The following is a 21,273-nucleotide window of genomic DNA, read 5'->3' as shown; positions in this document are numbered from 1 at the left end:
TTTCTCTAGACTCTCTAGGTTTCTGCATAGGTTTTAATGGAACTATATTTTTAGATTTTCTCCAGTTCTAAGATGTTATACAATCCAGTTTCTTTCACTGGAATTTGGTTTAGCAGAAGTGATTAGTTTACTTTTGCATTTTGTGTCTTTTTCACAATATGAGGTTGAAATGATGAGTTGTATTGCTAGACTGGAGGTATGTGGTTTATAATTGGCTAAATTTCTGTTAGTATTAGTCGCTCAGTCATGTCTGACTCTTTGCAACCGTAGCCCACCAGGCTTCTCTGTCCATGAGATTTTTCCAGGCAAGGATACTGGAGTGAGTTGCCATTTCCCTTCTCCAGGGGATCTTCCCAACCCAGGGATCAAACCCAGGTCTCCTGCATTGCAGGCAGATTCTTCACCTCTGAGCCACTGAGAAATCTCTTAAAGATGCACCTGGAAAGGGTTCTAGAGGCAAGACTTATTTGATCCTATGAAGAAATTTATATTCTTTTAACTGGCCATTTAATTAGCAAGACAGTGTCAGACTTTATTTTCGGGGGCTCCAAAAATCACTGCAGATGGTGATTGCAGCCATGAAATTAAAAGACGCTTGCTCCTTGGAAGGAAAGTTATGACCAACCTAGATAGCTTATTCAAAAGCAGAGACATTTTGCCAACAAAGGTGCGTCTAGTCAAGGCTATGGTTTTTCCTGTGGTCATGTATGGATGTGAGAGTTGGACTGTGAAGAAGGCTGAGCGCCGAAGAATTGAAGCTTTTGAACTGTGGTATTGGAGAAGACTCTTGAGAGTCCCTTGGACTGCAAGGAGATCCAACCAGTCCATTCTAAAGGAGATCAGTCCTGGGTGTTCATTGGAAGGACTGATGCTAAAGCTGAAACTCCAATTTTTGGGGCACCTCATGCGAAGAGTTGACTCATTGGAAAAGACTCTGATGCTGGGAGGGATTGGGGGCAGAAGGAGAAGGGGACGACAGAGGATGAGATGGCTGGATGGCATCACTGACTCAATGGGCATGAGTTTGAGTGAACTCGGAGTTGGTGATGGACAGGGAGGCCTGGCGTGCTGTGATTCATGGGGTCGCAAAGAGTTGGACACGACTGAGCAACTGAACTGAACTGACTGAATTAGCCAAGACAGTGAACTTAGTAAAAAGGAATTTGAAATATGAGGAAAAGAAAATTACGAAATAAGAGGAAATTTGAGTAATAAGTAAAATAATTCTACTTTTCTTTACATTAAATATGTAATATATACATATATAAAAGTATACACAAACCGTATTCTATTAAATCGATGATTGCCCATGACAAGTTACATTAAATGTATTATGTTTATGGCACATTGTTGTCGCTCAGTCATGTCGGACTCTTTGCAACCCCATGGACTGCAGCACACCAGGCCTCCGTGTCCATCACCAGCTCCCAGAGTTAGCTCAAACTCATGTCCATTGAGTCGGTGATGCCATTCAAACATCTCATCCTGTCGTCCCCTTCTCTTCCTGCTCTCAGTCTTTCCCAGGATCAGGGTCTTTTCCAATGAGTCAGCTCTTTGCATCAGGTGGCCTAAGTATTGGAGTTTCAGCTTCAGCATCAGTCCTTCCAATGAATGTTCAGGACTGATTTCCTTTAGGATTGACTGGTTAGATCTCCTTGTTGTCCAAGGGACTCTCAAGAGTCTACTCCAACATCACAGTTCAAAAGCATCAATTCTTTGGTGCTCAGGCTTCTTTATGATCCAACTCTCCTTTTATGCTCCTTAGAAGAAAAGCTATGACAAATGTAAACAGCGTATTAAAAAGAGGTGACAAAGGTCTGCATAGTCAAAGCTGTGGTTTTTCCAGTAGTCATGTATGTATGTGAGACACAGTGTGTGAGAGCTCCATTTATATGAAGCTTTTTATTAGTAGCTTGTCACCAATGATTCACAAGATTGCTGAATCTTAAAGCTGCAGTATAAAGAAAATATATCCTGTGATAATCCAGAAATAACTTGGTGCCAAAGGACAGGTGACTATTTAGGATTATTAAAAATGGCATAAGCCTTGATTTAAATGATGCAATGTCAGTGAACCCTCTGTTGTCTGCTTTTTTAAAAACCTACCTTTGATAACAATTTGATAAAATCAAATGTCTTGTTACAGGTACATTTTAAGGAATTCATTATTTTCATGGTTTAAGTCTGGCATTTATTTGACTAATGCCTGAATCTGCCAATACAGCACTTTCTGATTTCCCTGTTATGAAAACCTGCATGGAATTCCTAGGAAATCTGTCAAGATAGGTGGAGAAAATGCCGTCTTGATTGTGGAAGATACTGCATGTTGAAGGAATTTGCTCAGCACCTCCATTGCTGTGGGGGAAACATTGAGAAGCAGGCATAGTGTGTCGTTTGGAGGTGCCTTCATATTTGCCTGTTGTATTACTTCTGCTTTGTGTAATCTCTCAGAGGACCAAATTCCAGATGGGAAAAAGATTGTGACCAAGGAAAATACGACATAGAGCAGATGTGAAATGTAACAATAACAGGTAAAAGGTTGATAGTGAGATTTTTAACTTTAAAAAACACAGAAGAGCTAAGGATGTATGAAAAGGACAAAGCTGACCTCAGAGTTTAGGAGTTGCTGATTCCTGCTTCATGTGTTGTAGTTCGCAAGCGTTTAAGCTCTGCTTTTCACCTTTGGAGTGAGCTCAGGAGGAGTTTAGAAGGAGGGTTAAAGATCAAGGGCTCTGGGTCAGGCGGACACAGGTTTGAATCCCAGCTCTGTCTCTTAATTGACTATAAGATCTTGGATAAAGGAGTATATTTACTTGTGCCTCATTTCTTCACTTGGAAAATGGAGTGACAATAAAAACAGTAACACTGTATTTGTAGGGCTATGGTGAAGATTAAATGATACAATCTTTATACAAAGTGGGTACATAGAAATTATTATTAACAAAATACAGCGCTTGATATAATATACTGAATAATAAAGTAAATGTGATTTCATATGATATTTTACAATTTAATCAGTTTACATTACCTGGTAATTACTGTTCAGTTCAGTTCAGTCACTCAGTCATGTCTGACTCTTTGCAACCCCATGGACTGCAGCACACCAGGCCTCCCTGTCCATCACCAACTCCCAGGGCTCACTCAAACTCACGTCCACCATCAGTGACGCCATCCAGCCGTCTCATCCTCTGTCGTCCCCTTCTCTTGTCGCCTTCAGTCTTCCCAGCATCAGGGGTTTTTCCAGTGAGTCGACTCTTCTCATCAGGTGGCCAAAGTATTGGAGTTTCAGCCTCAGCATCAGACCTTCCAATGAACACCCAGGACTGATCTCCTTTAGGATAGACTGGTTGCATCTCCTTGCAGTCCAATTACTGTTAACTTCATTTTAAATAAGTTTGTTATAATCTTTTACCACACTATCTTTAGGGCTATGTTTACAAGCTTTTTAACACCAAGTATACATCATTAGTTCTTATTCAACTCATGTGTTATCTGCTGACTTTTAGAGTCACATAGATTGCCCATTTGGTATAGAAGTTATAAGAGTGTTAAATGGAAATACCATTTTTTTCTCATGGGTCAGACTTTTTCCTGATTCTTAAAGCTTTTGATTATTGTAAGGTGGAAATAATCTGCCAACCTGAAGTTGTAATATAGGGAACAAGACTATACTAAAGTATACCAAATGGGAATAAAACTATAATAAAGCCCAACATCGAAGCAGTGAAGTACAGGACAGAGGCAGTGTATCCCAAATAATCTTTTTTAAACCAAAAATAGTGTTTTTTTCTCATCTGCTAATTTTGGTAAATTAAGAAAGATGACCACAGGAAAAGAGAAAAGAGTAAAAAGCAAAAAACATAATAATTCCAAATGAATGTAATCCTTAAGAGACTCAGTTTGTTTTATTCAGTGTCTTGATTTATTTGTTAATTAAGTTCCTGAAAAAATGGTTAATACTATGGAAGCAAGAACCACTTTTTTAATTTAAAAATATGGACCAGTCCATTTCATGTTAATTAAAGTTATCAGTAAACAATATATAGGGATTATGATGGTAAAAATATTTATTTGTGAAATAGAAAAAATAATCCAATTAGAATCTCCAAACGAGTTGCAGATGACAATAGCTTGCAATTATATCTTCAGTATTTAGTTCTTCCGAGTTAGTGTTAGTCGCTCAATCACGTCTGACTCTGCGACCCCGTGGACTGTAGCCCGCCAGGCTCCTCTGTCCATGGGATTCTCCAGGCAAGAATACTGCACTGGGTTGGCACTTTTTAATCTTGATGGTTTCATGACATTGCTGCTGATGAAACATGCCACTCATGTCAGGGCAGCTAATGGCCTGTATGTTACTCTGGTGGTGAGAGCTTCTCACTCCTTCTGCAGTGGAAATCACTCTTGATATTGACTAATTCCATTCATGATTTTTAACTGAAAAGTATTTTCTAAATAATACTAAAGCTCAGAATACCTGAGCAAGGCAGCAACATTTGGCAAATGAAGCAAGGTGTTAGCTTTATTCTGAATTTACTTAGTTACATTTCTGAAATGACTTTCAGACTCCCTCCACACCAAATGTATCAGTGGAACTTTAAATTCAGTTATTCTGGAATCAGGGCATGTGTTTATATATTACTTAACATATTGGCATGTACAATATATGTTGTTCGATTCTTTGCAACCCCACGGACTGTAGCCTGCTCTGCTGCTCTGTCCATTGAATTCTCCAGGCAAGAATACTGGAGTGGGGTGCCATTTACTACTCCAGGGGATCTTCTTGACCCAGGGATTGAACTGTATTCATGTATTTAGTTATATGCCCTATTATTTCATACAAGGTAATTCTTTTCTGTCTTCTTTACTTTAGAGGTTATCTTCGAAAGCAAGGGGAGACATATAGAAGCTCAAGATTGCTGAGGTCCCTTGGTGTGATCTTAGGGCATGAATAACAAATATTTTTAAAAATGTATTAAAAGCCTCTTAAGTAATCATTTGGGAAAGTAAAGTTCACTTGAATTCTGAAAGTTACTAAGAATTTGTTGTAAATACTGAGCCTAATGAAAAAAAGGATATAAGCTTATTTTGGTTACTTTAACAGACTAACTTAGAAGAGTGTGAAGATATTGTTAAAGAATATACAGGAAAAAATTGATGCATACCTCTGCTACCAGCTCTTAGTAAAATGAGTTACTAGGAAGTAGTGTTTTAAAATACACGTGTCCATGTTCAACTTTTCTACAGTGATTATTTGTACAATTTAGGAGACTTTGCTCAGCTTTGGAGTAGAAAGGATAAAAAAGATTAAATTATTTACATTTAAGAACTAAATAAATGCCTGTTTTCGTGTCTTCTTTTGATAAGCATTGCAGTATTACTTCTGCCTTTCCTACTGATTTCTAAATCCTGGCTATTCTCTGCTGTAATAATTTTATGACTCACAAGAGGAATATTTGTGTGAAAGATTAAGATGCTAATTCTTTTAAAATGATATCCATAGACTACCATATATAGCCAGCATCAGTGAAATGAAAAAAATCTTGCAACAGTAGAGTTTTTCAAAATAATAATTTTCTTTGGAGTTAAAAAGGTAAAGAGGTGATAAAACTTGAGGTTAAAATTTTACCAACGGTCATTACTTTATTGGAACATTTCTGAGGTCTAAGTAAGCTTGTAGAAAGCTAATCTTTTATAAATTTACATACTAAAGCTATAAAGTTAAAATCTTAAGACTCAAGTTACAGTTAAGAAAGTCTGAAGAGTTTCATGTTGGAAAGTTCTCTGAGCTTGCACTCGGCCTTTTCCTGTGGGAAGTTCACCTGGCTGTAACAGACTAATGGATTTAAAAGTCTTCTTATTCAACCTTGAAACAATTGAATTGTTCACTTTCTAAATTACTCATTCAACAAGTATCAGTTACTCTATACTAGACATTATAATGGCCACTTGGATTATGAAGTCAAGGTAAAATAATTTCTCCCCATGCAACAGTAAATGCATGTTTACTGTTGGGAGACAAACATTGAGCCGAGAAAGTGGGGAGAATGGGTAGATAGAGCTGTAGAGAGCAGAGCAGACATCTGTAAGGTTTGCTCATTCCCGCCACAAATGCTGAATATTGAACGTGTGCAGAGCACGACTCTAAATGTTCTATAAGAATATAGAACAGAAACAAATACACAGTGTAATCAGTTAAAAATGGAAAGGGAAAAATAGTTAAGAATCAGAGAGGGGTTGACTCGGGGATGGAGGGAGATAATCATTTTTAAATAGCTTCTCCAGGATAGTCCTCTGTAATCAGTGATTTTTGAGCAAAGATGCAAATGAACTGGAGAGCCATGCAGATAGCTGGGGAAGGGAATGTTCCATGCCTATCGCAACAGCCATGTCAGAGGTCCTGAGGCACATTTGAAGAACAGCAGGAAGGCCATTGCAGCTGGAACAGCGGTGAAAAGGAGCATGGAAGCCATATTATATAGGGGTTTGTAGGTTTTGAACAGAGCAGGGACATGATCTTGAGTAAGTTTTTAAAAAGAAGGAAGATTAGTTACTGGGCAGTTGCAATAATTCAGGGGAAACAATGGACCACGGTGTTTGAAGGGAAGTGGTTAGAAGTGACTGGACTCAAAACCTAAATTTTAGTAGTTGGTGCTGCTGCTGCTGCTGCTGCTGCTGCTGCTAAGTCACTTCAGTCATGCAACCCCATAGACGGCAGCCCACCAGGCTCCCCCATCCCTAGGATTCTCCAGGCAAGAACACTGGAGTGGGTTGCCATTTCCTTCTCCAGTGCATGAAAGTGAAAAGTGAAAGGGAAGTCGCTCTGTTGTGCCCGACTCTTAGCGACCCCATGGACTGCCGCCTACCAGGCTCCTCCGTCCATGGGATTTTCCAGGCAAGAGTACTGGAGTGGGGTGCCATTGCCTTTAGTAGTTGAGTGGGACTTAAGTTTGCGGGAGAAGGGGGAAGGTAAAGGAAGCATTTTGTGAGAGATCACTGAGCCTCAAACCCCCAGCCCCATATGACTTGTGATAGAACGGTGAGGAAGCGAGGCTAAAGACAGTTAAGAAGGCTAGGTCCTGAAAGATTTGGGAGACTTAAAAATTACTCCTTTCTAGGGTTCTTCTCCTATAGAAGGGAAAACCTATGGGTTTCCTGTTTTTATTATCCAGTCATTTCATCTTTGAGACCAGGTTTATTTTATCATAAGCTTATCTTGATCTTATATACAAATTTTTTTGAAGTATGTATATTGTTAGCACAAAATGGCAGAACTTCCAAAAAAGGGTTGGAATGACTTTTTCTAAAAGTATCTTTTATAAGCCTGGCCCTCAGTCAAGCACTTTCTCCTTTAAATCCTTTTAGCAATTAGTTGAAGAAGTACTTATCTCCATTTTTATAAAAAAAGTGAGCATCAAGCAGATCAGGAATTTGCTCAAGGTTAGAAGGCTAATAATTATAAATATTATTTATATTAATATAATTACTAGTATAAATAATTATAAATATTGGATTCAGAATTTGAACCCAGATCTGTCTTGAGTTTAAACCTTTCATAGTTTTTAAAGTGTGCTGTCTCTTAAGTTTAATTTCATTTATAATGCATGAAAAAAACCATGCAAGCCATATTAGTTTTCTGAATTATAAATCAGTTCAATTCAGTCCCTCAGTTGTTTCCAGTTCTTTGCAACCCCCTTTGGACTGCAGCATTCCAGGCTTCCCTGTCCATCACCAACTCCCGGAGCTTGCTCAAACTCATGTCCATCGAGTCGGAGATGACAGCCAACCCTCTTGTTCTCTGTCGTCCCCGTCTCCTCCTGCCTTCAGTCTTTCCCAGCATCAGAGTCTTTTCCAGTGAGTCAGTTCTTTGCATCAGGTGGCCAAAGTGTTGGAGTTTCAGCTTCAGCATCAGTCCTTCCAATGAATATTCACGACTGATTTCCTTTAGGATGGACTGGTTTGATGTCCTTGAAGTCCAAGGGACTCTCAAGAGCACAACACCACAGTTCATAGTATTGTAAATCAGTGGTTCTCAATTTGTAATGTGTAAAGGAATCTACTGGGAATATATATATATATTTTAATGCAGATTCTGATTCTATAGGTCATGTGTAGGACCTGAAATTCTGTATTTCTAACAAGTTTCCAGGAGATGCCAGACAGCTGATTCATGAACTACGCAGATAGACGACTCTAGAATGGTGAACGTAAAACCATAGAAATGTTATTAAAGATCCACTTTGTTATTCCTATTCTTATTTTATTTCTATTTTCAGTGAGAAAACAACAAAAAAAAAAACCTTTCCTAAGTACCTATTACATATGAATTACTCCACCATTTCACATGAGAGCTCATTTAGTATAAGAGCACTGCAAAATGTTACCCACTTATTAAAAAAAAAAAAAAGTCTATGATCTATAAAAGCACAAACTGAGGATCAGAGAGACTGACTTGACCAAGATTAATCCATCATTCTTTTCACAGGTAAGTTCTTAATCATTTCAGCTCAACAAACTTCAGTTGTATTTGGTGGTAGTGCTAAGCCCTAAGAGATATAAACAGCAAAAAGTCAAAGTACTTCTTTAAGACTTAGAGCTTCCTGGAAGACATGCCAGGATGTAGGCAGATAAGTGGAGTTCACTGAGGCATCTGCTAAAATGGGACATGAGCACAGTGGTCGGGGACACAGTTTACGGTAGTGAGTAGAATACAGTAAGTAACAGTGTTGAGTTCCAATCTAAGCCTTAAAATACATCAGTTCAGTTCAGTTGCTCAGTTGTGTCTGACTCTTTGGACTGTAGCACACCAGACCTCCCTGTCCATCACCAACTCCCGGAGCTTACTCAAACTCGTGTCCATTGAGTCGGTGATGCCAGCCAACCATCTCATCCCCTGTTGTCCCCTTCTCCTCCCACCTTCAGTCTTCCCCAACATCAGGGTCTTTCCCAGTGAGTCAGTTCTTTGCATCAGGTGACCAAAGTATTGGAGCTTCAGCTTTAGCATCAGTCCTTCCAATGAATATTCAGGACTGATTTCCTTTAGGATGGACTGGTTGGATCTCCTTGCCGTCCAAGGGACTTCCAAGAGTCTTCTCCAACACCACAGTTCAAAAGCATCAATTCTTCAGTGCTCAGCTTTTCTTATGGTCCAACTCTCACATTCATACATGACTACTGGAAAAACATAACTTTGACTAGACAGACCTTTGTTGGCAAAGTAATGTGTCTGCTTTTTAATATGCTGTCTAGGTTGGTTACAACTTTCCTTCCAAGGAGTAAGCGTCTTTTAATTTCATGGCTACAGTCCCCATCACAGTGATTTTGGAGCCCCAAAAAATGAAGTCTGTCACTGTTTCCACTGTTTCCCATCTATTTGCCATGAAGTGATGGGACCAGATGCCATGATCTTAGTTTTCTGAATGTTGAGCTTTAAACCAACTTTTTCACTCTCCTCTTTCACTTTAATCAAGAGGCTCTTTAATTCTTCTTCACTTATGGGCTAGAGTTTAATCCTACCTTAGCGACCCCATGAACTGCAGCATGCTAGGCTTTCCTGTCCTTCACTGTCTGCCCAAGTTTTCTCAAACTCATGTCCATTGAGTTAAGTCGGCTCTTAACATCAGGGAGCCAAAGTATTGGAGCTTCAGCTTCAGCATCAGTCCTTCCATTGAATGTTCAGGGTTGATTTCTCTTAGGATTGACTGGTTTGATCTCTCTGCTGTCTAAGGGACTTTCAAGGATCTTCTCTAGCACCACAATTCGAAAGCATCAATTCTTTGGCTCTCAGCCTTCTTTATGATCCAACTCTCACATCCATCTGTACCTAACTACTGGAAAAACCATAGCTTTGACTGTATGTTATACAGACTTTTGTCAGCAGAGTGATGTCTCATCTTTTTAATACTCTTTAGGTTTGTCATAGCTTTTCTTCCAAGGAGCAAACGTCTTTTAATTTCATGGCTGCAGTCACCATTCACAGTGATTTTGGATCCCCAAAAATAAAATCCGTTACTTTTTCCATTGTTTCCCCACCTATTTGCAATCAAGTGATGGGACTGGGTGCCATGATCTTAGTTTCTTCATGTTGAACTTTTTTTTTTTTTTAAAGCCAGTTTTTTTGTTAACTTTTCTCTTTCACCTTCATCAAGAGGCTCTTTAGTTTCTCTTTGCTTTCTGCCATGAGGGTGTTGTCATCTGCGTATCTGAGGTTATTGATATTTCACCTGCAATCTTGATTCCAGCTTGTGCTTCATGCAGCCCAGCATTTCTCATGATGTATTCTGCATACAAGTTAAATAAGCAAAGTGATGATATACAGCCTCGATATACTTATGTCCCAATTTTGAACCAGTCCGTTATTCCATGTCCAGTTCTAATTGTTGCTTGTTGACATACAGGTTTTTCAGGAGGCAGGTACTGTGATCTGGTATCCCCATCTCTTTTAAGAATTTTCCACAGTTTGTTGTGATCCACACGGTCAAAAGGTTTTAGCCTTGTTAATGAAGCAGAAATTGAACGTACCACTCAAAAAACATGGAGAACTCTTTTTTTTTCGATTCTAGTGCAAAATGATAAATTCTGAGTTAAACTCACTGTTAAAGAACAAATACAAGATAAGCATCCAAAAAATGAAAAACAAGTGCAATTTCTATTCACAGGTGGGGAAGAATATTAGTAGTGGGATGGAAATTAAGAAAAGCTTCACAAAGATAAAACATGAAAATAGGGCAGGATTTCGATGGCTAAAAATCGTGAAGGCTCGGAGGAGACAGGCTGGGGTTTGTGCATTGGGGATATGTGTGGAGGTGAAAAGTGCATGACTGTGCTGAGTACTGGAAAGACAGGCCATGCCAGGAGGACTCACTTTGAGTGGATTACCAAGTTACTGATGCGCTAGAATCATCTCACCAAAGAAGCGCATGATGCATAGGAGAGGAATGAACCTTTGTGTTTGTAGGCAAAGCCCTCTTGAGGAAGGCGTGTCCACACTGGGGAGGGAAGAGGAAGAATTGGCTGAGCAACTGAGCAAGGCGGGAGAGGAGCCCCTGCGGGAGGTCCTCGGAGAAGGGAGAGGAGTTGGCAGGTGTGAACCACGACGGAGTGAGGAGGGCGTGAGCTGTGGTGGCAACACTAGGCCCTCTGCAGTGTCCTCTGTAATGGCTGGCGACAGAGGACCTGGGATAGCCAGTGAAGCCAGGCTCCCAGGGCCTCAGGGAGCTCTGAGTCATAGAGCTGCTTCCTCAGAGGAGGTGTGAGGCAGGATGCTCTTAAGGTACATAAGATGTGTCTTTGATTAAGGCCAGTTGGGAGGTTACTGCTAAAATTTAGTCATGGAAATACGGAAGTCTACATTTGTTTTACCTGAGGAACAAGGGCAATTGTATTGTAAAGTAAAATCAACTCAAATATGAGGACATGTTTTATGGAGTGTTGGTGTGCACTTGGTGGAGGAGAAAGACTGGTGTTGTCCCTGGGAGAAGTATTAAAGATATAAGAGCCATCTATGTGAATATGACTGAAGCAATGAGATTTCATGAAAGTTCTAGGAGAAGAAATTTTTAAAAAACACTCCTTTTGATTAATGTTTGTCCTAATTGCAGCGTAGTACTTAAGAGCATGAGTTCTGGAAAGCTAGAACTATCTGGGTTTGGATCCACCCTCTGCCAGTTGCTAGTCTGGGCTAAGTAATCTGGGGCAACTTGTCTGTGGTTTAGTTTGCTCGTCTGTAAAGTGAGGATAATAATAGGACCTATACCATGGGACTGTTAGTTGGCTTAGTATGTGCTTGTAAGGAGCTTAGAACAATGTAGTAATGCAGTTTGTGATTCATCATAAATGTCAGAGACCAGAATTTCAAAACTGAAATTGGTCCAAATTAGATTCTTTTGCAAGATGTATTGCATCTACTTTTTCCAGCTGCTTTTACTTCTTGATAGCCCTGTACTTTGAACCACTAAGTTTTGTTTAATAAACTTTCAGTATCCTGGGTGACATCTGTATTCCTGAGTTGTGGGGCAGGTGAGAGGGAGAGACTGATCATCTGACTTGTGGCAAAATCAGGACTTTCTGGTTTGATTAGACGTTGCAGGTGGTTTGAGTCATTCCTGATGCAAGAGGGTCCTCAGGCAAGAACAGGAAGTTGACGTTGAGTCACCTTCAGTATTATGACATACAATATTTTGTTTGTTTTCAAAATATTACAGGAAGTTAGTGTTTGTTATAGTAGTTTTTCAGCTAGTAGTAGTAAATACTACATAAAAATTTATTTTTCCCAAGGATAAGTAATTCTAATTTATTAATTAATTATAGGCTACTACTCTTTTTTGTTTTTCCTAATTCAAATTTCTCACCCTGTTTACATCTTATTAAAGTGATGACCTCTTTTTGTTTACCTTCATGATCCAGGGCCTATTTTCTATCTCCTCCTTATCCCCAAAACACTTTGCTGTGGTGGTTAAACCTAATAGCCTAGCCTTGGAAAACTCCCACACGTTTCCCATGTCTAAGGGTCTGCGTCTCATGTATGCACATATCTGCGATGAAAATGTTTGTTGCCCACTTGTACATATTTAGAGGTGATCCATGAGTTTGGAGAAGTTGTTACTATCCTTTAGGGTTGGTGATCCCCTGTAGTGTTCCCCACTCCACCATTTGCTGGTTAAAATGCTTGGTGATCTGCTGATCGAGCCTAGGTCCTGACAGCACGGTGACCGTGTGCGTCAGCCCTCCCTTCCTCTGCCCTCATCCCAGCCCCTGCCTGCGCCGCTCGTATCCGGGTCATCCCATCTTGGCTTGCTTTGTGGTTGAGTCTCCGCCCTAAGGTCACCATCTCAGTGAGCCCCTTCTTAGTCCACATTTCTGAAAGACCATCTCCAGGTTTGGTTTGGCTTTTTGGGGTTTTTTCACTGCGCTTGTCATGAGCCAGCACTGTACTGTACATACCTATCTGTCTTCCTGGCTAGACCATAATCCATGAAGCAGAAACTGTTTTGCTTATTGCTGTATATCCAGTGCCTGGATTAGTACTTTAATATAGTAGGGGCTCAATACATACTTATTGAATAAAAGAGTTTGTTACATCCTTGTACCTTTAATTTCAGTGATACTTAATAATGAAGAAATTGAACTTAACGTAGAAAGGATAAAACAGGATATGTTTCTCTCACAGTCATAAATGAAGAATTTTAATTGGACTTTGTTTTGATTGCATTACTGTCAGCAAACATGGTTTTGTGCCCTTTCTGTGTAGTAGGCGCTGAGCTCGACAGTAAAATAGAAAACTGCATAATGTACGCTTCTCTGTTCAGGTATTTCAGTCTCGCCTGGAAGAAAACACGTATGGACAGTACCGTGTGGTGAGTGTTATGGCATTAGGTATAAAGAAAATATTTTGTTAGCACAGAGAGAGGATTCCTCATTTGAATTGAGAAAGTGAAGAGTTCTCAACTAAAAATGGTCTGAAGCTCAGTTAGGAGTAATAATTCCCATGGATCACACCAGTTTACTTGCCTCCAGAGTCCCTACTCTTCGTTACCACCTGGTCATTAGGGGCCAAAAAGAAATGTATCTGGTCTGCTTCTCCAGGATAGTTGCTTGGGCCATTTCAGTTTTTTAAAGAAGCATTGCCTTCTGCTTTACCCTGATGGAGGGTGAGCCACTTGCCTCGTCTTACTCTAGCAGAGGTGACTGTGTGCTGCCCCCAGACACGCAGCGCTTGATAGTGTGCTCTGAACTGCCCCGATGCCTAACAGTGGACGACTGTAGTCTCATAAAAGTTAGATGAATTCAGGTAACAGTTACATACCAGCCAAAGAATTGTAAGTAGTTATTTTTTATATCATTGTTTCTCAAAAATGTGTTCCTTGGACCAGCAGCATCAGTGTCATCTGGGCATTTTCAGGCCCAACTGCAAACCTACTGAATCAGAAATTCTAGGGATGGGGCTCAGCTTGCGTTTTATCCTAAGTCATTAAAATATTGCTACTTACATTTGCTTTATTTTATGTACTCCCTATTGGAGAAGTTTTAATATTTATGATGCTAAAATCAGGATGTAAATTAACTGAAAAATTTTCTGAATATATTTTGATCCATCCCTGTAGTCTCCTCTTGTAAATCTAGTTTTGTGAGAAGCCCAGATTTCCCCACAGACTTACTGACTTTACTACATTCCAACTCTAGCCCAGATGCTTGAATCAAACTTTGAGTAGCCTGTGCCACTTGATGATTCAGAAGATATGTCACTCTTGCTGTCTCAGCTTCTTACGGTTATTCAGCAGTTAGCTTAGTTTAACACAGTGTTTTAGAAACCTGCATAATCAAGTCACTGAATTTCATCCCAAGAGCATTTAAATCAAAATTCTCTTGTGTGTGAATAAAGCTCAGATCTGTTATTGTTTATTTAGTTCACATTTGAGGTTGAAGATTTTTTTTCTTTTCAGTCTTGTTTTTTCTATTAGAATTCGATTGCAATGCAAAGCTATTTAAAGGTAATGTTTCCTTATCTACTCCTTTGAATTGATCAGTAGCTCTTTCTGTAAAGAGGACATCCTGTTTTAGACAGTCTCTTTACACACATTAAATTTTTGCCTCGTGTTAAATGAACCTAAACATAAAAGCATTCTTTTGTGTTTAGTATATATATTTGATATCAGTTTTCATTCCAATCCCAAGGAAAGGCAATGCCAAAGAATGCTCAAACTGCTGCACAATTGCACTCATCTCACATGCTAGTAAAACAATGCTCAAAAATTCTCAAGCCAGGCTTCAGCAATACGTGAACCATGAACTGCCAGATGTTCAAGCTGGTTTTAGAAAAGGCAGAGGAACCAGAGATCAAATTGCCAACATCCTCTGAATCATGGAAAAAGCAAGAAGTTCCAGAAAAACATCTATTTCTGCTTTATTGACTATGCCGAAGCCTTTGACTGTGTGGATCACAATAAACTGTGGAAAATTCTGAAAGAGATGGGAATACCAACCACCTGACCTGCCTCTTGAGAAACCTGTATGCAGGTCAGGAAGCAACAGTTAGAACTGGACATGGAACAACAGACTGGTTCCAAATAGGAAAAGGAGTAAGTCAAGGCTGTTTGTTGTCACCCTGCTTATTTAACTTATATACAGAGTATATCATGAGAAACGCTGGTCTGGAAGAAGCACAAGCTGGAATCAAGATTGCCGGGAGAAATATCAATCACCTCAGATATGCAGATGACACCACCCTTATGGCAGAAAGTGAAGAAGAAACTAAAAAGCTTCTTGATGAAAGTGAAAGTGGAGAGTGAAAAAGTTGGCTTAAAGCTCAACATTCAGAAAATGAAGATCATGGCATCTGGTCCCATCACTTCATGGCAAATAGATGGGGAAATAGTGTCAGACTTTATTTTTGAGGGCTCCAAAAATAACCGCAGATGGTGATTGCAGCCATGAAATTAAAAGACGCTTACTCCTTGGAAGGAAAGTTATGACCAACCTAGATCCTTATTCAAAAGCAGAGACGTTATTTTGCCAACAAAGGTCCGTCTAGTCAAGGCTATAGTTTTTCCAGTGGTCATGTATGGATGTGAGAGTTGGACTGTGAAGAAAGCTGAGCGCCAAAGAATTGATGCTTCTGAACTGTGGTTTTGGAGAAGACTCTTGAGAGTCCCTTGGACTGCAAGGAGATCCAACCAGTCCATTGTGAAGGAGATCAGCCCTGGGATTTCTTTGGAAGGATGATGCTAAAGCTGAAACTGCAATACTTTGACCACCTCATGCGAAGAGTTGACTCATTGGAAAAGACTCTGATGCTGGGAGGGATTGGGGGCAGGAGGAGAAGGGGACGACAGAGGATGAGATGGCTGGATGGCATCACTGACTCTATGGATGTGAGTCTCAGTGAACTCTGGGAGTTGGTGATGGACAGGGAGGCCTGGCGTGCTGCGATTCATGGGGTCGCAAAGAGTCAGACACAACTGAGCAACTGATCTGATCTGATGTACATGTTTACTTCTTAATTAGAAATATAGGTGAGAAAATAAGCAACATCACTACTTTCTGTTTTTGTATCAGTCTTGTCTTTCCTTTATATCTTCATGTCTGAAATTTAGTCACTCAGTCGTGTTTGCTCTGCATCGCCATGGACTGCAGCACACCAGGCTTCTCTGTTCTTCACTATCTCTGGGAGTTTGCTCAAACTCATGTCCATTGAGTTAGTGATGCCATCCAACCATCTCATCTTCTGTCGTCCACTTCTCTTGCCTTCAGTCTTTCCCAGTATCTGGGTCTTTTCCTCTTCGCATCAGGTGACCAAAGTATTGGAGCTTCAGCTTCAGCATCAGTCCTTCCAATGAATATTCAGGGTTGATTTCCTTTAGGATTGACTGTTTTGATCTCTTTGCAGTCCAAGAGACGCTCAAGAGTCTTCGCCAGCACCACAGTTCGAAAGCATCAGTTCCTTGGCTCTCAGACCTCTTTATGATCTAGTTCTTACATTTATACATGACTACTGGAAAAACCATAGTTTTCACTAGACAGACTTTTGTGGGCAAAGTGATGTCTCTGCTTTTTAATATGCTGTCTAGGTTGGTCATAGCTTTTCTACCAAGGAGCAAGTGTTTTTTAATTTAATTTCATGGCTGCAGTCACCATCTGCAGTGATTTTGGAGCCCAAGAAAAGAAAGTTAAGATTAGTTAGAGGTTTATTTTTTGTTTTTAAATTGAAGTATAGTTGATTTACAATGTTGTGCCAAGTTTTGCTGTGTAGAGGTTTGTTTTTGATTGTTTATAGTATACAAGAACAGAACTGGTGGCAAGTTTGCTAAATTTAATTTTTGAAGTCTACTGTTTTTAGTGAAATACTAAATATTATACTTAATGACATATGAAAAATACTTGAGAAATATGATTTATATAAGATAAATAGCTAATGATTTAAACAGGATCTCTGATGTCAGATTGCCTGGGTTCAAATCTTTATCTTGGGAGAGTTTACTCTGCTGTCTACCTGGGGCAAGTGATCTGTCTGAATGTCACTGTGTTTCATCAGTACGGTGGGGTTAAGTACAGGGTGTGCAGTGTAGTAATGGAGCTGGTGCCGTCACTACAGGGGGTGCTGTGCATTGTACACGTTATAACAAATTTAGGACAAAATGTGGAAACAACTCTGATACGTAACACTGGGATAAATGAATTCTAGTATATCTGTGTAGTAAGATCTGTGAAGCCATTAAAAAGAATGAGAGAGGCTTACATGTTGTGTTAAGAAAAGATGCCCATAATGTATATTAAGTGAATAAAAACAAGTGTGGCTCAGGTACAACATGACGTCAATAGTTATACATGTGTATTACAAAACATGCACAGGAAAAAAATCCAGAATATATCACAAAACAAAAGTTTGGTTTTTCTCCTGGAGAATAGATTACAATAAACTTTAGCTTTTCCATTTTACTGTTCTACAAATTTTAAACACATTTTAAGATATCAAATGAGCTATAAAAATGAAAACATTTAAGGAGCAAAAAGCACTGGATTAATATCAGATCATTCACATACTCTGTTTATAATAGAATATGTGACTCTACTCACACTCTCTGATCTGCTTCAATCCATCTGGGAGAATTTAGCAATCAATAATTTCCAGCTCTTCTTCTTAACCAGGTAAGAGCCATTTTCCACAATTAAAGTTAGTAACAAATCCTTGGGCTTCCCTGGTGGCTCATTAGTAGAGAATCCACCTGCAGGCTCAGTTCCTGGACTGGGAAGATCCCCTAGAGAAGACAATGGCAACCCACTCCAGTATTCTCACCTGGGAAATGCCATGGACCGAGGAGCCTGGTGGGCTACAATCTGTGGGGTTGCAGAAGAGTTGGACAACTGAGCAACTAAAGAGCAACAGTTCTGAAGTTTCTGACTTCCTGGTGGGGAAGCAGAGACCAAAGTGACACTGAAGGCTGCTGAGAGAAGTGGTTTTATTTATACATGTTTACCAAGTCTGCTTCCCATTCACGTCTTAGTAAACACAGGATACCTGCAGCAGAGTCCCAGCTCTGGACACGGCATCATATGCAGAACTTCACACTCAGGGTTGGAGGAGGGTCTTCCCTTGTGGCATCTAGTAGGAGTCTAGAACACTCCAGTTGCACATGCCTGCATTCCCTAACGTGATTTTGACCCCATCAAAGAAGATCTTTGATAATAGTATAATAGCAAATCGGTCTGTTCTTGATACAAATGAAAACGGCCTAGAATTAGGGCCTTGGGTCCCATGGGCCCGTGTGAGTGGTCTGTTACCACAGTTCTTCCAGCACTACTCACAAGGCTGTCTTGGACTGCCAATATAGTCAGTCCCCTGCACACGAATGAGTTCTGTTCCAAGAGCTTGGTCAACAGAGTTAGCCTGGGTACCCAACTAATACAATTAAGCTATATAGTATTGTACTGTAATAAGTTAATAATATTTTTTCAAAAATAATACATTAAAAAGTACACAAAAAAAGCTTTAATCTTACAGTATAGTGCCTTGAAAAGTACAGTAGTAGAGTATGATGGCTGGCGTAAACTGGCATAAAGTGAACAGGCAGGTTCCTGACTGGAGCAGGGAGCAGAGGTGGAGGATGGGCTAGTGAAGGATCTCAGCGATGGGAGGCAGAGGGCAAGCTGGTCTCCCTCATGCCGGCCCTGGGAGCACAGGCTCCTTTCTGCATTCAGTTCTGTCCACCTTCTTGAAAGAATGATCCGGTGACGCTGGGTAGTAGGTACATGCTGTATTGCTGCACTCTGTGCAGTGAGATGCACGAAAGCACAACCACTTGTAGGGGGTGCACGCGTGTGACAGTGTGCACCAGACACATGAGCGAACGGAAACAGGGTTGGGCGTGCACGTTTCATCTTTGCAAGTTCACAACGTGGAGGTTCGTATGTAGGGGACTTACTGCCTAGAGAAAAGGGACTTGTTCCATTTTTGCACAGGAGACACACTTAGTCTCTAATCTTGGATGTGGAAGATGAATAAAAAGTTGTGGGAGTGAGAGGGAGGTTCAAGAAGGAGGGGACATGTGTGTACTTACGGTTGACTCACGTTCTTGTGTGACACGTTCTTGTGTGACAGAAACCAACACAACATTGTGAAGCAGTTATCCTCCCCTGAAGAATAAGTTTTCGTAAAGTTTAAAAATGATAAAATTTGAAAGAAAAGAAGTGTTATCAGGAAGTTGGCTCAGGAATCAGGCTGCTGGGTTTGAGCAGCATCTGTGATGTGCGGCTGAGCCACGTGGCCTCAGTTTCCCATTAGAATGGAGATTGTCCTGCCGCGTGCGTCCTCAGTCATCGTCTGCGCCAGATGAGTCCGTGAACGTGTGTACTTGGCAGAGTGCCTGGCACACAGCGAGCAGTCAGTTCCTGCTGGTCCGTTTCCCTTTGCCTCTCCTGATCTTCATGGGGGTGGGAAATGGAGGAGACAAGGAGGAAATGTGCCTGGGTTGGATCACTTACACTGGGTCTCTCATTTTATTACCGTTCCCTCTCAAAAAACAACTCGCTTCCCTCATAAGGATAGCATCATCTCGGTGGTGGTTTAGTTACTAAGTCGTATCTCTCTGTGACTGCATGGACTGCAGCCTGCCAGGCTCCTCTGTCCATGGAATTCTCCAGGCAAGAGTACTAGAATGGGTAGCCTTTCCCTTCTCTAGGGGATCTTCCCCACCTAGGGATCAAACCTGGGTCTCCCGCATTGCAGGTGGATTCTTTACCAGCTGAGCCACAAGGGAAGCCCAAGAATACTGGAGTGAGTAGCCTATCCCTTCTCCAGCAGATCTTCCTGACCCAGGAATTGAACCAGGGTCTCCTGCATTGCAGGCGGATTCTTAACCAACTGAGCTGCCAGGGAAGCCCAAAAGTGAGAGTGAAAGTCGCTCAGTCACTTCTGACTCTTTGCAACCCCATGGACTATACAGTCCATGGAATTCTCCAGGCCAGAATACTGGAATAGGTAGCTGTTCCCGTCTCCAGGGGATCTTCCCGACCCAGGAATCAAACCTGGGTCTCCTGCATGGCAGGCAGATTCTTTCCTGAATGAGCTAGGTGGGAAGCCTAGAACGATCCCTAAACTTTCTGTGTTCTTAGCCCTATCTCCCAGGTGTTGCTTCCTCACGCTGTAGTTTTGGAATTTGTACCTCTTTTCTTTTTCTTCCTGAGAAACATGCCTCCCAGCAGTCCTGGTCCTTACTCTCTCCCTGCCACCCCTCCCGCCCCCCCACCCCCACCCCCCACATACACACATCTCTGACAGACTGAAACTTCCAGCCCCATCCCCACCTTGTAGCAACTTCTGGGCTGCTTAAGAATCAGTTCTTTTCAACCACGTTTTCTCTATTATAGTGTTCTTGGTGTGTGTCAGTCACATAAATAATGGAAATCAATGGCAGTTGGCAGGCTTAGCTAAACTGTGCTCTATATTAAGCGGAATGTTTATGATACCGTAGTGCTGTGAGAACTCTTGCACAGATTCCTTATTAAGAGCTCTGGGGTCTCTAGGAAGATACTGTCATGAAACAGGCTGGATGCGGGGACAGTCCCTGAGCTGCAGCACTCCGTGTCTTGTATTAACACTAGTAGTAATGGCTTGGGTCATGACTTCCAGAGAGTTTTTCCAAAATCTGAAGTTTGTTTACATCTGTGTCTCTGGGGATGTAGATTTTATTATTGGATAATTTCTTCTTGGTGGAGAAGAATCAAGTATGGGGGTTTACCTTTCTTCTCTGAACACATGCTTAATTCTACTTTAATGAGTTGTTTTATGTGTTTTCTTTTTAAATTAGCACCTCTCCCACTTTTTTTTAGGTGCACCAAATAAAACCAACCGTGATTTTTTTTTTTCCCATTGTTTATAGGTCCTCTTCCTGACGGATGGGAACAAGCCATGACTCAGGATGGAGAAATATACTATATAAACCACAAGAACAAGACCACCTCTTGGCTAGACCCCAGGCTTGACCCTCGTTTTGGTAAAGGTTCATCTCAAAATCTTTTTAAATATTTTTGATAACTGTTTTTTGGTATATGAATTTTGGAAGGTACATTTAAATTAAGTTGGGTTGTTTTATAGTTTTAAAAAATGACTGCCTAGCCAACTTATCTATTACTGTTTTTATGCCTTTCACTTTAAACTTGAATTTGGATCTAAATCAACTTTCTAGCTTTGATTCTTCGGATGGGATTGGAGGAATGTTGTGGTGGTTTACTAACCAGACTGACTGTTTCTTTCTCATTTTTGAGCAGCACAGAGATCTT

The 21,273-nt window shown here is 40.6% G+C and overlaps 1 protein-coding gene across 12 annotated transcripts in view; it reads left to right on the top strand.

The window, feature by feature from the left end:
- The window catches only part of YAP1 (Yes1 associated transcriptional regulator), a 134,815-nt gene that overhangs the window by 68,064 nt on the left and 45,478 nt on the right, over positions 1 to 21,273 (top strand). For 4 of the 12 annotated variants that reach the window (XM_061440110.1, XM_061440117.1, XM_061440113.1 and 1 more), the window contains exon 4: positions 20,874 to 20,993. The exons of 4 other annotated variants lie outside the window; for them this stretch is intronic. In XM_061440110.1, the coding sequence (XP_061296094.1) occupies positions 20,874 to 20,993 (120 nt within the window). The remainder of the gene's footprint in view (positions 1 to 20,873; positions 20,994 to 21,273) is intronic. 4 more of the 12 variants (XM_061440114.1, XM_061440116.1, XM_061440111.1 and 1 more) reach the window with 1 other exon arrangement.

This window comes from Bos javanicus, chromosome 15 (genome assembly GCF_032452875.1).
Source record: "Bos javanicus breed banteng chromosome 15, ARS-OSU_banteng_1.0, whole genome shotgun sequence".
NCBI classification, from domain to species: domain Eukaryota; kingdom Metazoa; phylum Chordata; class Mammalia; order Artiodactyla; family Bovidae; genus Bos; species Bos javanicus.
Note: the sequence above shows the minus strand (reverse complement) of the source record. Positions and strands in the feature narration are given on the sequence as shown.